This window comes from Pseudophryne corroboree, assembly GCF_028390025.1.
Source record: "Pseudophryne corroboree isolate aPseCor3 chromosome 3 unlocalized genomic scaffold, aPseCor3.hap2 SUPER_3_unloc_16, whole genome shotgun sequence".
NCBI lineage: Eukaryota > Metazoa > Chordata > Amphibia > Anura > Myobatrachidae > Pseudophryne > Pseudophryne corroboree.
The window spans coordinates 1,140,033-1,162,454 of NW_026967504.1; the positions used below are offsets into that span (position 1 = coordinate 1,140,033).

General features: G+C 44.7%; 1 protein-coding gene across 2 annotated transcripts in view; it reads right to left on the reverse strand.

The window, feature by feature from the left end:
* Positions 1-3,944: 3,944 nt before the first annotated feature.
* LOC134983484 (zinc finger protein 260-like) overlaps positions 3,945-22,422 on the reverse strand; it is a 35,604-nt gene continuing 17,126 nt past the window's right edge. For both annotated transcript variants that reach the window (XM_063949153.1, XM_063949154.1), the window contains one exon: positions 3,945-6,889. In XM_063949153.1, coding sequence (XP_063805223.1) covers positions 5,337-6,889 — 1,553 coding nt within the window. In that variant the 3' untranslated portion in view covers positions 3,945-5,336. The remainder of the gene's footprint in view (positions 6,890-22,422) is intronic.

Sequence of the window (22,422 nt, forward strand, 5' to 3'; positions counted from 1 at the left end):
ACGCCAATACGAATAATCAACTTTTCCCCTGTTTCTATGGTCACCCAAAGGGCCTCAGTTTTTTCTTCAATACTTTGTATTAATGTAGTATTTATGGCATTTTTTACATACATTGCTACCCCTCCCCCGATTTTTCCAATTCTGTCCTTCCTAAACAAAGTATATCCCGGTATAGCTATGTCCCAGTCATGATTTTCATTGTACCATGACTCTGTAATTGCCACAATGTCTAGATCATCCCTTGTCATTATTGCAGTTAGTTCTGGGATTTTATTTCCTAAGCTCCTAGCATTTGCACACATAGCTTTTAGAGTTTTGTTTGTGCTTTTTCTGTTCCTAGCTATGTTATTCTCTCTGCCTATTTTTATTTGGTTTTGATCTGAATTATCTTCTGTTGCTGTGGATATGCTTCCTATTCCCTTTGCCTGCAGAAACAATACCTCTGTGTTGGGGGAGCAGATTTCTTTATTCCTATTTGGTTCACTGCCCCCCTTTGTTAGTTTCAATAGCTCTTGATGAAGCATCCAAACTGTTCAGTTAGTATTTTCGTTTCCGTTGAAGATGGGTGCAGGCCGTCACTTTTGTATAAGCTCCTATCTTGCCAGATGGTGTGACTATGGCCTATAAATCCAAATCTCTCCTCATTGCACCATGTCCTTAGCCAAACATTGAAGTTTCTGATGCAATGAGTTCTGTCTTCCCCTCTGTGTACTGGCAATACTTCTGAAAAAGATACAGTGGTTGCCACCTGCTTCAGAGCAGTCCCTAACTTCCTAAATTCATCTTTTACAGCAATGAGTTCTGCATTTGCCAGGTCATTTGTCCCTAGGTGGACAATGACATCCACCTCCCCATCTTTTCTTGCTGCCTTCACAATTCTTAGCATGCGCTCTTTATCCCTTGGAGCTGTGGCTCCAGGTAAGCACCTTACTTGTTTCTCTACTTCATTTGCATTTCCCAGATGTATTCCTCTAATAATGGAATCTCCCAAAAGAAGTGCAGTCCTTTTTGGAGATTCAATTTTCCTGTTCCATTTCCTGTTCCTATGGTTGGTAGATGTCCCCATATCCTCCTGTTCTGTAGTGCCTCTATTAGTTGTATCTTCCAGCCCTGCAAGAGTAGCATACGAGTTTTGCAGTGTCACCGCTTGCGGGAGGTGTCTGTGTCCCTCTGGAAACCTCTGCCCTTGAGAGCCCACAGTAGTCCAGGCAGAATGTCTTCTGGTGGCTCTCTGAGGCAGTGGAGGCTTCAAAGACACAGACATCTTACAAATCTCAGCGTGCAGTTTTGCTATCTCCTCCTTCAGCAGAGAAAATTGCTCACAGATTGGACAGCAGCTGAGTCTCCACGCTGCCTCTTTCCAAACAAATGCTTTACATCCATTGCACTGCACAAGGCCAAACATTGTATCAGATGTGAATGGTATTGCAAATTTGTGTGTTACTTGGTGTATTTTAAAACTCACCTGTTGCTGTATTCTAACTCACCTGCTGCTGTTACAAACTCACTTAATAAGCCAAGCCTCACTTTATAATGCACGCCTCTCACAAGAGCACAGCTCACAGAGTCTGGTCACTGTTTATATAGTTTCTCCTCAGGTAGCTGTTCTATTCAGCCCCTCCTCCTAATCACTTCACACCTAGATTCAGCCACTCCTCCTCCTAGTTTCTCTTCACACTCTAAGACAGCACAAGTGAAAGCACAGAGACAAACACAGCCAAATTCTCACTCCTTTTTCCCACAATATTACAATCCCTATATGGATAGATAGAGAATACTCACCTGCTGCTGTTACAAACTCACTTAATAAGCCAAGCCTCACTTTATAATGCACGCCTCTCACAAGAGCTTCATGTTAAGTCTTAGAATGGCATCTCCAGCCCTCCGTGGCCTCTGCCGCCGTTCCTGTGTTTCCAGTATACAGATTCATCAGTGTGGCGTCTCATGCCTGCAGCGGCCTCCGCTGTCATCCATGTGGTTCCAGTATGCAAGTTGTCAGTGTGGCGTCTCCTGCCCTCCTCGGCCTGCGCCGCCATTACTGCTGAATCTCCACATGGTTTCTCAAACTAGCTTTCCCTCCAAGTGCTAACATGGGCACAGCCATGTTGGTTTCTATCATATGCATCAGTTTCCACCAATCCGCTGCTCTACTGGAATCTGCATAATTGTTCAGCCAATGCCTGCCTTGCTGCAGGTATAAATATCCTGTGCCTGAACCAGGAAATCGTCAGTGCTTTGGTTGTCAAACCTTGTTTCCAGTCTCTCTCTCCTGTGGTTGTTTTTCCAGGTTTCCAGCTCCTGTCTCCAGCCTCCACTAAGAGACCCGCACCAGCCTACCACCTGCGGTGCAGCCTGACTCTGCAGTCCTCCGTGACTACTCCAGTTTCCAGCTACAGATCCATCTGCTTCCAGCAGAGATCAGCTTCTCTTAAAGTGCCGGTGCTTTTCCTGCAGATTTCCACAAACCACCGGTACCAGTATTTCATCGCTCCCAAGCTTCATACGATCATTTGGCTGGTACCATCCAGCATCCACTCCGTGTTAACACCTGACTGGTTCCAACCAGTACCCACAGCAGCTACTTCATCAACAGCGGACCAGCTTTCCAAGGAACATCAGCTGGTGTGTTCCTGGGCTATTCTCACTACTACAGTCGGGCCTGGTAATGACTTTCCATCTCAAGGTTAATAAGAACTGTACCTAATTCTACCAGAGCCCTGTGGCCATTGCCAACCCATAGTACCCAGGAACTGTGATATACTTACTGTTGATTATAGTATTTATTTTATCACTGCTGTGACACATGGAGCTTGTTTAATAAATGATTATTGACTTTTACTTTGGTTGTTGTGGTCACGCCTTCGGGCAATCTTCCTACATGTACAGTCCAGGGGTCTGATTCAACCTCCCAGGTTCCACTACATCTCAGCCCCTACAACTGAGGCTTCCTCCCGTCAGCTCAGGCCCTCAGTTGTGACATGGCACAGCTGTGTAATCATGATGCGAGTGTGTATGCTTAGTGAGTACTGCTAGCAGCAAGCCTCACAGCTTAACTGCAGTGTAGCAGTGTGGTGGGTGTGGGGGGGAGAAGGGGGTTGCTACACCAATGAGTTAAGGAATGGAGTAGTTGGATGGGACTCACACAGCAGGTGGTGAAAAGCTTAAAAATGAGGAGTGGGTGGAAGGGGAAGGATCTGGTAGGTTCAGAAGGGATTAGTGAGGGTAGGGACTCTCAAGGGAAATTGGAGTGGGATCCCACAGGTACCAAACTGGGTAAAGAGCAGCTTTTAGGAAGGAAATAGGTAAGACAGACCCTGTGTTTGACCCTTCTTTACCTCATGCAGGGTCGATCTTTGGACTCTCCAGTTCCTCAGGGGGCTGTGGATCCTTTTTGCCCACTACCTGGCAGTTCTGTGGTCATCTCAGGCCATGAACCTCCCAGATGCCAGGCCTCCAGAGAAACATGAAATGGTCATGGAGGTGGTCCTGGGCGCTGTGAAGGAGGAGGTGGAAAAAGCAAAGGAAAGTTGTGACCCTTCTGAAGGGGCAATGGTGGACATTGTGAATGGTGAAGGGAAGGTTTTTGTGGGTGAAGAGGGAGTTATGCCATATATCCCAGAAGCATGGGTCCTCAGCCTATATGATGTGCCACCATTAATGTGGCTTCTGTCTTGTCTGACCAAGCTTGATTTATGGGCTTTGTAATTTTTATAAGCAGGATAAAGGCTGAGTTTTTTTATTTCTGCAGTAGACTAGAATAAGCCCAGACAGTCCCACTTCCATTATACCACCTGAATGTGACGGTCAGTGACCACCATGCCATCACTTACCTGTATGCTTACACAAAACAGAATGATGGAACACTTACACGGTTTCTTTACATCTTCTGGGGTCCACTCCGAGATTAGACATTATGGCGTAATTACTCAGACGGGAATATAAAACAGAATAAAAAATAAAAGCTTTAATGTAATAATTAGATGCAAACAAAAGCTTTTATTATGAAACACAGGGGAGTATCCGCACCATATAGATGTAACATACAACAAACCACCGCAGATGGAACCCGGGTGACTCTAATGCACATGATAATGTACAGGGTATATATGGACAGGATCTTGTATCTGAAAACACTCAGACACTCCTTATCAAGATGAGTGTCTGCAACAAGTTAGGCAAACTAGAAGAAGTGAAAACACGTTCCAATGGCCGCCATATTGTCGTGCAGCAATACAGATTGTGCAAACTGGTATTAGACATTCACATTTACATAAAGCACAAGATACAAAATAAACAGCAGAAAAAAGACCTAAGCATTTGGGATGTATTATTTAGGAAGTAAATAGAGGTACATTAATGAAAAGCGTGAGTAACAGTCATCAGTCTGTTTGTGAAGGTCTCTAGAGTGGAGGCCTCTTGGACTGTGCAAGGCAGTGAGTTCCATGGTCAAAGCTAAACGTTCAACCCATAAATGAATGACAGGAGATTCTTGGTACTGCTGGTAACAGTCCATCTGTAGAAGCAAGCAAGCAAGCAGGGCAGTAAGGAGGCAGAAGCTGCTTCTAGTACCTTGGACCATGTAATGTTGGGCTGGGAAGGTCAGTTAGCCAATTATGAAATAGATTTGTCATCTTACAGGCAGCCAGTGAAGGGAGTAGAGAATGGGTGTTATGTGGCAGGAATGAGCTGGTTAGGTAACAGCTTTGCTGCTGCATTCTGTACTAGCTGCAAGCTCTGTAATTCTTTTGCTGGGTGACCCAGGTAGATGGCATTGCAGTAGTCTATGAACTTCTGAGGGAATCAAGTGCTTGATTCTGGCTATGGTCCACAGATGGAAGAATTAGGATTAGTATGTGGCAGATACCTGATGTCTGTGTCAGCCACATACCAGGACAACACAAAGATTCAGCACATGTTTAGTATTTTGCAATTCTGAACACCAAAGCAAAAATCCAGATGGTTGGTAAAGCTGTAGTCTTGTCCTTTGTTGGTGAGCTTCTATTATGTTTCACAAAGACTGAGTCACAGCCAACTGGCATCATCAACCCTGGCACTCAGCTAGACAACCATTTAGGATTGGTATTACGTTCTCAGTACATGGTGCAAAAAGCAGGCAATCTGCATAGCAGTGGTATACCAGGCCATGACGTCTGATTATATCACCCAGTGGTAGCATGTATATTTTATAAAGCATAAGAGATCGGATTCACCCTTGAGGAACATTGGACGGCAGTGATAATTATACTCCAGAAGATGTAAATGGTTCCGTACTTGGGTAATGTCTAATATGTTCAACAAGAGCAGATTTATTTCTCTCACAGCATGAAAATGGCTTCTCATCTGTGAAATCGCTGATGTTTAACAAGAACTGATTTCCGTGCAAAACATTTCCCACACTGAGAACAGGAAAATGGCTTCTCACCTGTGTGACTCCTCTGATGTCTAACAAGATGTGATGTCGATGAAAAACATTTCCCACACTCAGAACAGGAAAATGGCATCTCACCTGTGTGACTTCTCTGATGTATAACAAGATGTGATGTCGATGAAAAACATTTCCCACACTCAGAACAGGAAAATGGCTTCTCACCTGTGTGACTTCTCTGATGTATAACAAGATGTGATGTCGATGAAAAACATTTCCCACACTCAGAACAGGAATATGGCTTCTCACCTGTGTGACTTCTCTCATGTCTAACAAGAGCTGATTTCTGTGTAAAACATATCCCACACTCAGAACAGGAATATGGCTTCTCACCTGTGTGACTTCTCTGATGTCTAACAAGAGCTGATTTCTGTGTAAAACATATCCCACACTCAGAACAGGAATATGGCTTCTCACCTGTGTGACTTCTCTCATGTCTAACAAGATCTGATGTCCATGAAAAACATTCCCCACACTCAGAACAGGAAAATGGCTTCTCACCTGTGTGACTCCTCTGATGTTTAACAAGATGTGATGTCGATGAAAAACATTTCCCACACTCAGAACAGGAAAATGGCATCTCACCTGTGTGACTTCTCTGATGTATAACAAGATGTGATGTCGATGAAAAACATTTCCCACACTCAGAACAGGAAAATGGCTTCTCACCTGTGTGACTTCTCTGATGTGGAACAAGATGTGATTTCAGTGCAAAACATTTCCCACACTCAGAACAGGAAAATGGCTTCTCACCTGTGTGACTTCTCTGATGTATAACAAGAACTGATTTCCGTGTAAAACATTTCCCACACCCAGAACAGGAAAACGGCTTCTCACCTGTGTGACTTCTCTGATGTATAACAAGAACTGATTTCCATGTAAAACATTTCCCACACTCAGAACAGGAAAATGGCTTCTCACCTGTGTGACTTCTCTGATGTATAACAAGATGTGATGTCGATGAAAAACATTTCCCACACTCAGAACAGGAAAATGGCTTCTCACCTGTGTGACTTCTCTGATGTGGAACAAGATCTGATTTCTGTGGAAAACATTTTCCACACTCAGAACAGGAATACGGCTTCTCACCTGTGTGACTTCTCTCATGTCTAACAAGATATGATTTATATGTAAAACATTTCCCACACTCAGAACATGGAAATGGACTCTCACCTGCCTTAGCTGGCTGATTGGTAATACGCTTTGTGTTCTGTGTAAAACATTTGGCATCTATAGAACAGGGAAACACTGTATCTACTGTCAGAGCTGTAACAGATGCACCAATATCAGAGTGATCAGGAGAACATTTCCCAGGATCAGAGAGACCAGCTGATAGAGCTGGATGTATAATTGGGGTAATGGGGTTAGCTCCTGGAGAATCCTGTCTACTGTCGTTATCGGTTATTTCAGAATCCAGGGATAACATTAGATGTCCTTCTGAGATGTTCCTGCTTGTGTGCCCATCTGCTGGAAATAAAATACATTAATATATAAAATGAATAGACAATACACAGGGTGTTACAGGACACAATATATAATTCTATAACTGACATTTTTTACCTGAAATCATTGCTTTTATGTTTATTAAAAAACAAAAAAAAAACTAGGATGCTTAGACTGGAGCTTGATCAACACTGAACGCTCATGTGGGATTACTAGAGGTGACACGGACGCTCATGTGGGATTACTAGAGGTGACATGGACGCTCATGTGGGATTACTAGAGGTGACATGGACGCTCATGTGGGATTACTAGAGGTGACATGGACGCTCATGTGGGATTACTAGAGGTGACATGGACGCTCATGTGGGAGTACTAGAGGTGACAAATGCAAAATCATGCACTTGGGTCTCAAAAATCCAAAGGCTAAATATAGTATTAATGGCACTATACTGGAAACTACTGAGGAGGAAAGGGATCTAGGAGTCACTATTTCAGATGACTTAAAGGTAGGTAAGCAATGTAACAAAGCAATGAGGAAGGCTAGTCAGATGCTTGGCTGCATTGGGAGAGGAATCAGCAGCAGAAATAAATAAGTAATAATGCCATTGTATAGGTCATTGCTACGGCCTCATCTAGAATACAGTGTTCAATTCTGGAGGCCATATCTTCAAAAGGATATTAATACATTAGAAACTGTACAAAGAAGGGCAACTAAAATGGTGCATGGCCTACATCACAAAACATACCCAGAAAGACTAAGAAATCTCAATATGTATAGTTTGGAGCAGAGAAGGGAAAGGGGGGACTTGATAGAAAACTTTCAAATATACCAAGGGTTTTAACAAAATCCAAGAGGGAAACATTCTCCAAATGAAGAGAAGCAATAGGACACGGGGACATGCACTGAGACTGGAGGGGGGGGGTTCAGTGGAAATTTGCGGGAAAATTACTTCACAGAAACGGTAGTGGACAAGTGGAATAGCCTCCCATCGGAGGTGGTAAAGGCTAAGACAGTAGAGCAATTTAAACATGCATGGGATAGACAAAGGATATCCTTACAAAGAAATAAGGATCAAACAAGGTTAGAGATAAAAATAACGTAAAAAAAAAAAAGGGGGCAGACTAGATGGGCCAAGTGGTTCTTATCTGCCGTCAAATTCTATGTTTCTATGACATGGACGCTCATGTGGGACTACTAGAGGTGACATGGACGCTCATGTGGGATTACTAGAGGTGACATGGACGCTCATGTGGGATTACTAGAGGTGACATGGGCGCTCGTAGGTTTACTAGAGGTGACATGGGCGCTCATGTGGGATTACTAGAGGTGACATGGACGCTCATGTGGGATTACTAGAGGTGACTTGGACGCTCATGTGGGATTACTAGAGGTGACATGGACGCTCATGTGGGATTACTAGAGGTGACACGGACGCTCATGTGGGATTACTAGAGGTGACACGGACGCTCATGTGGGATTACTAGAGGTGACACGGACGCTCATGTGGGATTGCTAGAGTGGACATGGATGCTCATGTGGGATTACTACAGGTGACATGGGCTTTGCAATAATAAAACAGCAAAGAAGAGAAAGTGCTGTCCTGTTTGCGCAATAATAATAGGATTTTAATATACCTACCGGTAAATCCTTTTTTCGTAGTCCGTAGAGGATGTTGGGGATGCATCAAAGACCATGGGGTATAGACGGGTCCTGTGGAGCCTTGGGCACTATAAAATTTGAATAGTGTAGGTTGGCTCCTCCCTCTATGCCACTCCTCCAGACCTCAGTTTAGGAACTGTGCCCGAGGAGATGGACAACCTCGAGAGAGGATACTACAAAATTGTGTGGTGAGATTTCACCAAATCACACTGAATTTATAACATGCAACCACATGTAACTCAATGAAAACATGTCAGTATACATGACCAAAGAGTGGCAACAAATGCTGCCATTACTGAACAAGTAACAACCGTACAGGAAAACATCAGCACTGGGCGGGCGCCCAACATCCTCTATGGACTACGAGAAAAGGATTTACCGGTAGGTATATTAAAATCCTATTTTCTCTTATTTCCTAGAGGATGTTGGGGATGCATCAAAGACCATGGGGCCTATACCAAAGCTCCCACTAGGGGAGGGAAAGTGCTGATGTACCCTGCAAACTAATTGACCCAACTGGAGGTCATCAGAGGCCAAAGTATCAAACTTGTAGAACTTAGCAAATGCGTTTGATCCTGCCCACGCAACTGCTCAGCAAATTTGTAGTGCCGAGACACCTCGGGCAGATGTCCAGAAAGAGCCCACTATACGAGTTGAGTGATGCTTTACCGATTTAGGTTCTGGCAAACCTACCGCAGAAAACATGCTGAATAGTACATTTGATCCAGCGAGAAATAGTCTGCTTAGAAGCAGCACACCCAATTTTAATCGGGATCATGAAGTACAAACAATGCTTCCGACTTTATAAGAGGAGCAGTCCTCTTCACATATACCTTCAAAGCCCGGACCACGTCCAAGGACTTACTGAAGTAGAAATGTCAGTAGCCACTGACACCACAACAGGTTGGTTGATATGAGAAACCGACACAACCCTTGGAAGGAATTGTTGACGCGTCTTTAGCGCAACTCAAAACTCATGAAAAAACAAAGAGGGCTCTTGTGAGATAAGGTCCCACATTCCAACACCCGCCTTGCGGATATCAATGCTAACAAAGTGATCAGCTTTCATGTAAGAAACTGAAATTCTGCCTCTCATAAAGGTTCAATGAATCTGAATGCAGGACTTGTAACATAACAGCAACATCCTATGGCTCCGTAGGAGGCACACAAAAAAAAAAGAGGCTGTATCCACAGAATCCCTTTCAAGAACGTCTGCACCGCAGGAAACGCAGCCAATGGTTTCCGGAAGAAAAAACAAACAAGGCCGAAAACTGAACCTTGAGCAAGCCTAATCATAGGCCCACAACCACACGGGACTGTGGAAAGAGAAGGAAAAGACCTAAGTGGAACCCCACTAAAGGAAGTTTCTTGGACGTACACCAAGACATCTTTCCTCCAATAACTATGGTAAAGTCTTGACGTGACTCCATCCCCTGCCTGAATAGCATAGGGATGACTTTGCTCGGAATACCATTCCGAGCTAATATCAGCCGCACAACTTCCATATCATCAAACTGATATGCGGTAAGTGTTTATTAAGAACTGACCCCTGCATACGCAGGTCCTTTTGACGATGCGGAAGCCTTCAAACCTTTGAAAGTAACCTGAGAGCCTGAAAACAAGCTCTCCTTGGCCGTCCCAGGGCAATGAGGGACGCCAGATTTTATGTTCCATTAAGTGTAACTGGAGAGAACACCTCCACTGACTAAACGCCCCTGGAACCAACAGAGGGCTGACTGCCACTGAATGTGGGTTTGTTCTGGAACCCAGTGTTCAAAACTTTATTTTGAGATAAAACATTCGTTCCACCCTACAGAGGAACGTACCAAATGTTTTAGTTTTTTGACGTAAACTATGTCAGTCCGACCTTCGTTACAGAATGCTTGTGCGAAGAAGTCAGACAAGTCGTGGAAGTTCTCCCCTTGCGCGAATGTCTGTCAAACTTTCTCCTGAGAGAGGAGGATCCAGGTCCGACTTCTGAACCTGCGTTCCTCGAGTAGATGGAACCATTTTACCCCTTTTCAGGGAATGAAATCTAGGTGGAAGCTCAACGGCGTGCTCACTGTTACATCCCAAGATGTGCTCTGAACACTTGTCCTAGAGATTTCACTAGAAGAACTCGTTCTGGAATCGTTAAATAACGCCACAGCAGTGCTGTGAGATATTACGGGATTAGGGAAGATGTTAACATCTGGACAAGGATCCTCTGCAACTACGAGAGGCCTAAGAACCTCCGGAACTGATCTAACAGTGTCGCATTGCCAACCATATGTAGGTATGAAGCAAAGGTCAAGTGGGAAGCGGGCCTAGCCCCGCCAGTCGTAGAGACTGCCTTTCCAAATGGAAATCAGAGATTTAGTTTCCAAATTTCTTTTGATAATTCCGCCAGGTGGGAGCCAGTTAAGTCATTGACTTGCGACTGTAGGTAATGCATACCCGTAGCGGATCCCTGTCTCCCACCTGAGTGGACTTCCAGGGGGAAGCGTCATGCGAAAATAGTAGGTGGAACAGATGTCATATTCTGTTCCTGCCCCTCCTTTCCCGAAAAAAAGGCGGGGACCTCGGGACCTTACCGTTATCCAGCCCCTAGGGTCAAGAAAAGAGCATCCCTACCAATCGAACATTTATATACATATATAAAATTCTAACAGAGGTCCTGCATACTTTCCAATAGTACTGGAAACCCATGCACCCACAATAGGTGGCCTGAAGACAGTTTTACTGGCCGAGTATATAAATGGGAGTGTAGGCTCAAGTATGCAGCCAGCCTGTTCTTTCAGTGAAGCTGAACCGGGGACGGGTCAGGTAATAGTAATCTGATAATCTGGACACAGCGGTGTGCACCACAGGAGAAATCTCCCAATATGTCTTATGCTTTTCAGGACACGGCTAAGCCGTGAAAATACCCTTAAGAATCAGGACTTATGTGCCTGGGATTTTCCAGGTGTGTTCAAACATAGCATCAGAAATAGGGGATGTTATCACAGGCTTCGTATTTATAGTAAAATAATCTCTTATCTCCTGTACAGGAGTGTAACAGCGATTTCTAACTCTTCCCCGAAGTTTGCATCATAGTTTGAATACACTTTGCTAGGATAGCATTCTGTCTACAGATCCCCTCTCACGTCCCCGTGTCGACATCTGACGACTTGCATTATACGTGTAAAAGCATGCTTCGAGGGACATGAAGGGTCTGAAGAAGTTTTCAGACTGTATAAATATATCATTCAACTGAGAAATTATAAACTTAACTTCTCTAAATCCTCATCATGGGGACCAGGAGACATGACACCGTCCTGTCTTACTGACATGAAGCAATAGCTGAATTACATTCTGCATTGACTGATGTATATATATATGTTCCTTATAGACATGATATACTGTAATGTTACACATACACAGATACACAGTTTGTATACTGATTTATCAGATTAATAGGACAGGAATTCATACAGTCCACATCCTCCGATATACTCTTTAGACTGATAATGTGAACTTTCACCCTCATACCAAGATGGTCTGCAACATTTACCTCAGAGAATAATCAGATAAATACAGAAGTATGAACCAGCCACATACCAGCGCTACTAGAAACTTTTTTTATAACCTTCTACTGAATTAAGTAATACATTAACATCATCCCAAAATACATCCCCCTATACTTATAACACCCTGTTACCAGTGAGTTATGAGCAGCGGTGCAAGTATGCGGGTACGGGCAGGAACGGCGTACCCTTAAGAATTTAGCCGTGGGTATGCCGTACCCACACCGACGGGCCGCCGCTCCTCTTCCCTCCCTGCCTCTGCTGCTCCCCGCACCACCGCTGATGTGAGGGGAGGAGAGTGCAGCCTGCGCCTCTCCTTCCCCTTAGTCTCCGGCGGGTACAGGTGCCTTTGTTCAAGTCAGCACTGCCCGTGAGCCAATCAGAGCTCGCGGGACCGATCCTCCCGAAGAAGTAAGGGCCATGGATCTTCCAGCAGAAGATCCAGCAGATACGCATACCAACCCCTCCTTGGTCTGTCCCGAGCAATGAGGATTGCCAGAACCTTTGTTCTTCTTACAAGTTGAAGAACTGTTGGAATCAGAGGAAGTGGGGGGGAACACATACACTGACGTGAACACCCACGGTGTTACCAGTGTGTCCACTGCCAATGCCTGCGGGTCTCTCGACCTGGAACAGTACCTCCACAGCTTCTTGTTGAGATGGGAGGCCATCATGTCTATGTGAGGTACCGCCACCATTCAGGTTACCTCATCGAACACCTCAAAGTGGAGGCCCCTCTCTCCTGGATAGAGATGGTGTCTGCTGAGGAAGTCTGCTTCCCAGTTGTCTACTCCCGGAATAAAGATTGCAGACATCGCCACTGCGTGCCTTTCTGCCCAGAGGAGGATTCTTGACACCTCTGACATTGCAGCCCTGCTCTTTGTTCCACCTTGTTGGTTTATGTAGGCCACTGTTGTCACATTGTCCAACTGCACCTGAACAGCTCGATCCTGTAAGTGGTGTGCTGCTTGAAGAAGGCCATTGTACACGGCCCTTAGCTCCAGGATGTTTATTGGGAGAAGAGATTCTTGATACGAACACCTTCCTTGGAAGGTTTCTCCCTGAGCGACCGCTCCCCAACCTCTTAGACTTGCATCCGTGGTTAGAAAAATCCAGTCCTGAACCCCGAACCTTCGGCCTTCCAGAAGGTGTGGTAGTTGTAGCCACCAGAGGAGCAAAATCCTGGCTCATGGTGACAGACGTATCCTCTGGTGCATATGTAGGTGAAATCCCGACCACTGGTCCAAGAGATCCATCTGAAAGGATCGAGCATGAAACCTTCCATGCTGCAGAGCCTCGTAGGAGGCAACCATCTTCCCCAGAAAGCAGATGCACTGATGAACCGATACCCGGGAAGGCTTCAAGACACCCCGGACCATTGTTTGAATCACCAATGCTTTTTCCACCGGTAGAAACACCCTCTGCACCTCCGTGTCGAGGATCATTCCCAGGAAAGACAGGCTCCTTGTTGGCTCCAGGTGAGACTTTGGAAGTTTCAGTATCCAACCGTGCTCCTTGAGCAGAGTGTCGTGAGAACAATGGATCTTAATAACTTCTCCCTGGATGAAACCTTGATCAGGAGATCGTCCAGATATGGAATTATGTTCACCCCCTGCTTGCTGAGGAGAACCATCATCTCTGCCATCATCTTGGTGAAGACCCTCGGTTGAAACAGATAGTGATCGTTTAACAGTGCAAACCTGAGATAAGCCTGATGCGGCGACCAAATGGGAATGTGGAGGTATGCATCCTTGATGTCCAGGGACACCAGGAATTCCCCCTCCGTCAGTCCGGAGATGACAGCTCTCAGAGACTCCATCTTGAACTTGAACTCCCTGAGATAAAGGGTCAAAGACTTTAAACATAGAATTTGTCGGCAGATAAGAACCACTTGGCCCATCAGTCTGTCCCATTTTGTATTACATTATTTTTATCTCTAACCTTATTTGATCCTTATTTCTTTGTAAGTATATCCTTATGTCTATACCATGCATGTTTAAATTGCTCTACTGTCTTAGCCTCTACCACCTCTGATAGGAGGCTATTCCAATTGTCCACTACCCTTTCTGTGAAGTAATTTTTCCGCAAATTTCCCCTGAACCTCCCCCCCTCCAGTCTCAGTGCATGTCCTCGTGTCCTATTGCTTCTCTTCATTTGGAGAATGTTTCTCTCCTGGACTTTGTTAAAACCCTTGATATATTTGAAAGTTTCTATCATGTCTCCCCTTTCCCTTCTCTGCTCCAAACTATACATATTGAGATTTCTTAGTCTTTCTGGGTATGTTTTGTGATGTAGGCCATACACCATTTTAGTTGCCCTTCTTTGTACAGTTTCTAATGTATTAATATCCTTTTGAAGATATGGCCTCCAGAACTGAATACAGTATTCTAGATGAGGCCGTACCAATGACCTATACAGTGGCATTATTACTTCTTTCTTTCTGCTGCTGATTCCTCTCCCAATGCAGCCAAGTATCTGACTAGCCTTCCTCATTGCCTTGTTACATTGCTTACCTGCCTTTAAGTCATCTGAAATAGTGACTCCTAGATCCCTTTCCTCCTCAGTAGTTTCCAGTATAGTGCTATTAATACTGTATTTAGCCCATGGATTTTTGAGACTCAAGTGCATGATTTTGCATTTTTTGGCATTAAACTGTAATTGCCACACTCTTGACCATTCCTCTATTCTACCTAGATCCTCAATCATTTGTTTTGCCCCACCTGGTGTGTCTACCCTGTTGCATACCTTTGTGTCATCTGCAAAAAGGCATACTTTCCCTTTAATGCCATATGCAATGTCACCAATAAAGATATTAAAAAGCACTGGCCCAAGTACAGATCCCTGGGGTACTCCACTGGTAACATTTCCCTCCTCTGAATGCACTCCATTTACCACAACTCTCTGTTTTCTATCCTTCAACCAAGATCTTATACATTCAATAATCCTAATATCCAATCCCAAACTTTCAAGTTTATTTAGCAGTCTGCGATGTGGAACAGTGTCAAAATCCTTACTAAAGTCTAGATAAACTATATCCATGGCTCCACCCTTATCCATCACTTTAGTCACACAGTCAAAAAAGTCAATAAGATTTGTTTGACATGATCTCCCCCCAGTGAATCCATTGTTTGGGATCCTGTAAATTGCCAGATTTGAGATAACCTACAAGTTTTCCTTTTAAGAGTGTTTCCATCAATGTCCCTACTACTGAATGTAAGACTCACTGGTCTGTAGTTGTTTGCCTCTTCCTTGCTTCCACTTTTGTGCAGTGGGACTACGTTTGCTCTTTTCCAGTCCTCAGGAATTACTCCTGTAGCTAATGACTGGTTGAATAATTATGTCAATGGTGCTACCCGCACCTCTAAGTTCTTTTAGTATCCTTGGATGTATCCCATCTGGCCCCATAGATGTGTCCACTTTCAGCTTTGAGAGTTCTATTTGGACCTTCTCCTCTGTAAATGTACTTGTTTCATTTTCCTAAATATCACTGCAACTTAACTGTGGCCCTTCCCCTCTCTTTCAGTAGTGAATACTGAGCAAAAATAATTATTAAGATGATCTGCTATTAAATTGTCTCCTTCAACAAGACTCCCAGTCTCTGTCTTTAGTTTTATAATTCCACCTTTTGTTTTTCTCCTTTCGCTTATATACCTAAAAAAAGTTTTGCCTCCTTTACCCACTGACTGGGCCATTTTCTCCTCAGCTTGTGCCTTTGCACATCTGATTACCTTCTTTGTCTCCTTCTGTCTAACAAGATATATCTTTGTCTTCATTATTTTGTGTCTGCTTATATTTCCTAAAAGCCATCTTTTTCTTTCACAATATTTGCTATTTCTTTCGCAAACCACACTGGCTTCCTTTTCCTTGTGTTTTTCCTAACACTTTTGATACAATGGTCTGTTGCCTTTAATATTGCACATTTTAATGTTTATCACCTCTCCTGCACTGTTTCCAAGTTCCTCCACTCTGCCAAATAATCGCTTACACATTTTCCCATCCCTACAAAATCAGCCTTCCTAAAATTCAACACCTTTGTTTTTGTATGGTTTGAGTCATTCTCTGTCTTTATGCTGAACCATACTGCTTGATGATCACTGGATCCCAGGTTTTCACCCACTTTTACGTCCGATATTCTGTCTCCATTTAAGTATCAAGTCTAATATTGCGTCTTTCCGAGTGGGCCTCTCACCAATTGGTGGAGGGATGCTCCCTGAAGGGAATTTAAAATGTTCCTACTTCTAGTGGAACTAGCAACAGACACCTCCCAGTTTAAATCAGGAAGATTAAAGTCTCCCATGATTATTACCTCTCCTTTTAATGCCATTTTAGTTATGTCCTGCAATAGGTTCTTGTCGAGTTCCTCTTCCTGACCTGGTGGCCTGTATATCACGCTAATACGAATAATCGACTTTTCCCCTGCTCCTATGGTCACCCAAAGGGCACCGTTTTTTCTTCAATACTTTGTATTTATGTAGTATTTATGCTTTTTTTTTTACATACATTGCTACCCCTCCTCCGATTTTTCCAATTCTGTCCTTCCTAAATAAAGTATATCCCAGTATAGTGTTAGGGTCTCCTGCCCTGTGCTGCCACGTCGTCATGGCAACCGGGAGACAAGTGCTAGTGGAGTAACCTGAGCGCAGCTGATACTCCGGTTCGGGTCTTTTGCTGTGCAGTGGTTATAGGCTCTGTGCACGGCAGGGGATCCGGTGCTGGTTTTTGTGCTCACAGTCTGTGAGGTCTGAGTGGGGCGTGGCCAGCACCTGCTTTATAAGGCCTATTTTCAGAGTAAGCAGATGCTGCTGAATCTTTGTTGGTTAGTCAGTTCATGAAAGTTAGCCAGTACTGTGTAGCTTTGTATTTGTTTGTTGCTTACTGCAAATAGGCCTGGGGATTTGGTATTACACTCTGCCAATCCAGACCTAGCAGTAAGACTGGAGTTAGTCGTTTAGCTTGCTGGGGTTCTGTTACTACTCTGTGAACTTAGCAAGTTTGCGGCTGTATTCTAAGACTTGCCTGTCTAATCCTGTCTCACTGTGCTAGGTGTCAGGGGTCAGTTTAGTGGCAGTAAGCTAAAACCTGTGCACTGCAAGTGAGAATTAGGATTGTGGAGACTCTCCTTGTGTCTATCATTCCATCTCTGACCAAGGAGTTTACTGCCACACCCGTTGGTAACCCTTTAGGGTTTTGCTGTTGCCCTTAGCAACAGCATTTCGGGTTCTCTACGTATTAAAACACAACATCTTGCTTTTTCCATCTGAGCAGTTCTAATACAAGGGAGATACCCAGTTCCTTAGCCTCTGGGCTTCTCTGTTCACTTTGTGTGTATTTTGTTACCCTATCACCTTCTGTGTACGTTATGTCATATTCTCCAGTTTGTCTGTGAGTCCATTTGTTTTGCATAACAGTTCAAACACCAGTACATTCCTGCAGACACTGGAGTGCATAACAGTTCTGACACCAGTACTTTCCTTCAGGCACTGGTGTGCATAACATATAGCTATGTCCCAGTCATGATTTTCATTGTACCATGACTCTGTAATTGCCACAATGTCTAGATCATCCCTTGTCATTATTGCAATTAGTTCTGGGATTTTATTTCCTAAGCACCTAGCATTTGCACACATAGCTTTTAGAGTTTTGTTTGTGCTTTTTCTTTTCCTAGCTATGTTCTTCTCTCTACCTATTTTTATTTGGTTTTGATCTGCATTATCTTCTGTTGCTGTGGATATGCTTCCTATTCCCTTTGCCTGCAGAAACAATACCTCTGTGTTATTCCTGTTTGGTTCACTGCCCCCCTCTGTTAATTTAAATAGTTCTTGATGAAGCATCCAAACTGTTCAGTTAGTATTCTCGTTCCCCTTGAAGATGGGTGCAGGCCGTCACTTTTGTATAAGCTGCTATCTTGCCAGATGGTGTGACTTTGGCCTATAAATCCAAATCTCTCCTCATTGCACCATGTCCTCAGCCAAACATTGAATTTTCTGATGCGATGAGTTCTGTCTTCCCCTCTGTGTACTGGCAATACTTCTGAAAAAGATACAGTGGTTGCACCTGCTTCAGAGCAGTCCCTAACTTTCTAAATTCATCTTTTACGGCAATGAGTTCAGTATTTGCCAGATTTATTTGTCCCTAGGTGGACAAGGACATCCACCTCCCCAAGTTCAGAATTGGCCATACAGAACCTTCCGGCGTCGGTACCACGAAAAGGTTCGAATAGTAACCCTTGTTCCACCGATGAGGCGGAACTGGAACAATAACCTCGGACACTACCAATTTTCGGATAGCTTCCAGAAGAATAGCTCTGTCTGCCGGCAAAGCCGGTAAGCCTGATTTGAAGAAACGGTGAGGTGGGAGAGTTTGAAACGCCTGTCTGTACCCCCTGGACACTATATCCTATATCAAAGGGTCCAGGCCAGATGACACCCAGACATGACTGAAATGCCGGAATCTTGCTTCCACCTGACCTTCCTCCAGGCTGTGCGGTCCACCGTCATGCGGAGAACTTGGGGGTACCAGAAGCAGGCTTCTGGTCCTGGGAACCTGCAGGAGCAGGCTTTTTTCCTTTAGCACAACCACCTCTGAAGAAGGTGTGAGAAGGCTTGTTCTTTCTAGGCCTCGCGGGCCGAAAGGCCTGTGACGTGACTGGTGTAAAAGGCTTCTTCGTAGCCGGTGCAGCTGAGGGGAGAAAAGGAGACTTACCCTCGGTAGCCATGGCAATCCACGCATCCAGCGCCTCCCCAAATAAAGCCTGACCTGTGTAGGGTAGGCCCTCCACGCTTTTCCTGGATTCTGCGTCTGCAGACCATTGGCGCAGCCTAGGACCCCTGCGAGCCGAGACAGACATGGAGGAGATCCCCGTAGCCGTGGAACCCAGGTCCTTCTTGGAATCTACCAGGAACGCTGCAGAATCCTGAATGTTACGTAAGAATAAATCATTGTCACCTTTATCCATTGTAGTCAAGTCCTCCTGCAGAGTGATTGACCACCTGGCTGCAGCTTTAGAAATCCATGCACAGGCAATAGTAGGCTGCAGTATAGCCCCTGAAGCCGTATATATGGATTTGAGCATAGCATCCACCTTGCGATCAGCCGGGTCCTTCAACGTGGTAGATCCCGGGACTGGTAAAACCACTTATTTTGACAGCCTGGAAACAGAGGCGACCACTATAGGTGGAGACTCCCATTTCATTCTATCATCCTCTGGGAATGGAAAAGCAACCAAGACCTTCTTAGGGATCTGTAATTTTTTCACTGGATTTTCCCAGGCCTTTTCAAATATAGCATTTAATTCCTTAGATGCTGTAGAGGTGAGAGGGGCTTCTTACTGTCCGTGAAAAAGGCCTCCTCTACCTGCTCAGGAGGAGTGTCCAAAATACGCAACACATCCCGTATGGCCTCAATCATCAACTGTACCCCCTTAGCAAATGACGCCGTCCCCCACGACACATCCCCGTCACCGTCTGCAGTGTCAGAATCGGTGTCCGTGTCATCCTGCGTAATCTTGGCAAGCGCACGTTTGTGAGAATGAACCGCAGGGGACCCCGAGGGAGCAGTATCAGACCATACAACCATAGAGGATTGCAGTACCTGAGTTGCATGCTCAGTTCTTGTAACCCTCTCAGAAATCTGAGAAATAGTCTCCCTAAGAGAGGCTAACCACTCCAGTTCTCTAGCTGGGATCTGCGCTACAACAGTGCAATCCTGACTACATGGGATGGGATCTTCCCGAGAAGATAAATCCTCTGCAGCATATGAAAGAGTCTATAGACATGTTTGCTGTTACACACTACTCACCTCACATACACACAGGGTACTGGCAGACAGAGTTCTCCCCCCAAAAATGGCAAAGACACAGAGATTGGAGCCAACCCACACACAGCGCTATTTTAGGTATAGGGAGACCCCAAACCAACGCTGACTGTGTCCCTTAATAGGTGACACAGTCTTACACAGCCTCCCCCCCCCCCCCCCCGGTACCGTACAGATAGCTGGAGTTGCACTGGAGGGACTGATCTTCCACTTGGCCTGAGGTTGTGTGTGCTGGCTGAGATCCGCAGACCCCGACAGGCTGGAATGGTCAGTGTAGGGTCAGGCGCTGACTCGGGGTGCCCCTCACAGCGCCGCACCTAGGTACCGCTGAGCCGTCCGGGAGCACAGTTAATACTGCGCTCCTACCCTGTAGCCATCTTCACACCGACCCCCTGCTTGTTAGGGGGGGACGGTGACTCAGCGCCACACTTCAGCTCTGCAAGGGGGTGGCGGCATGCTGCTGGGGTGAGCGTTCCCCTGTGGCCGGGAGCAATCTATCCCCTCTGGAGCTCAGTGTCCAGTCAGCGGAGACAGTGGCTCAGACCCCGCAGGGCGGACACTGCTCCCCCCTCAGTCCCTCGATGCAGGGAGACTGTTGCCAGCAGCCTCCCTGTAATATAAAAACTCTAAGAAAAACTTTTACTAAGAACGCTTTGTAGAGCTCCCCTAGCTGTGACCAACTCCTCCGGGCACATTTTCTAAACGGAGGGGCAGAGGGAGGAGCCAGCCCACTCTATTAAACTCTTTAAGTGCCAATGGCTCCTGGTGGACCCGTCTATACCCCATGGTACTAATATGGACCCCAGCATCCTCTAGGACGTAAGAGAAAAGACAATTTGTCCATCGAGTTCAACCTATTTGTGGTTTCCTGTGCAGTATTATTTTTGGACTAAATTTTGTCTGATGCTGATGTCAGCCGTTGTGTTTATTCCTTTTTTTCTAATAACTATAGTGCCTGACTACGCACCATAATCCTGGATATCCTTATCCATTAGGAATTTATCCAACCCATTCTTAAAGGTGTTGACTGAGTCCGCCATTACAACTCTCAGGCAGGGAATTCCAAACACGTATTGTCCTTACTGTGAAAAAAAAACATTTCCCCGCTTTATGCGGAATCTTCTCTCCTCTAACCTAAGAAAGTGTCCACGAGTCCTCTGTGCTGATCTTACCAAAAACAGGTCACGCGCAAGCTCTGTGTATTGTCCCCTTATATAATTGTAGATGTTGATCATATCCCCTCTTAGTCTCCTCTTTTCCAGTATAAACATGCCTAGCCTAGCAAGCCTTTCCTCGTATTCCAGAGTCTCCATGCCCTTAATTAGTTTGGTCGCCCGCCTCTGAACCTTTTCTAGCTCCAGGATATCCTTTTTGTAGTATGGTGCCCACAACTGCACACAGTATTCAAGATGTGCCACAATAAAAGAAAAAATGGAAAGCGTAACTTATCCTGCGCTCGTCTTTGTTTCCATCGACAGTATTCAGATGCTCAGTGCAAATTATATTGGTGCATAAAAAACTTTAAAGAAATCGATATAGTGAATCACAATTTAATACATATAAAATTCATAAAATACACTTATAAAATCCATACACATATTCATAGCAGCAAAACTTTCATTAAATAGATTGCACAGAAATCCTCATGGGCAGAAAAGAGACTGGTGGATAATTACCAATGTGTATAGAACTGTGAAAACAGTTCTAAATCAGTACAAGGCAGCAGGAGCAGAGAGTAGCCATTGCTGTGTCTGGCAGCAGAGTTCCTGAATCACTGAACATCACACCTGAAAAACACTCCGGTCTGGAGTAGAAACGCGTCGGTGGAACGCACAGGAGCCGTGGGACATTTTACTGGAGGACTTGCCATTCTGTTCCAGGGATTCCCGGGATCCTCCAAAACAAAAACCTGCATGCAGGTTTAGAACTGTTTTCACAGTTCTATACACATTGGTAATTATCCACCAGTCTTTTTTCTGCCCATGAGGATTTCTGTGCAATCTATTTCATTCAATTTTTGCTGCTATGAATATGTGTATGGATTTTATAAGTGTATTTTATGAATTTTATACTGTCGATGGAAACAAAGACGAGCGCAGGATAAGTTACGCTTTCCATTTTTTCTTTTATTGTGGCACTTATGGTTAAGGGAGAAGAATCCTTCAGGAAAGTGTGTCTCTTCCAGCAGCTAGATTGCGCACAATTTTTTTCCCTGAAACTATTGTTACAGTATTCAAGATGTGTCCTCACTAGTGATTTATATAACGGGAGTATAATACGCTCGTCCCTAGCATCAATTCCCCGTTTTATGCATGCTAATATCTTATTAGCCTTCTTTGCTGCACTCCTACTTTGGGTACTGCTGCTTAGCTTGCTATCTACGAGGACACCTAAGTCCTTTTCCAGTACAGAATCCCCTAATATTACCCCATTTAGTAGGTAGGTGTAATTTTTGTTCTTGCTATCACAGTGCATTAACTTACACTTGTCTGTGTTGAAGCTCATTCTCGATTTGGCTGCCCATGCTTCTAGTTTAA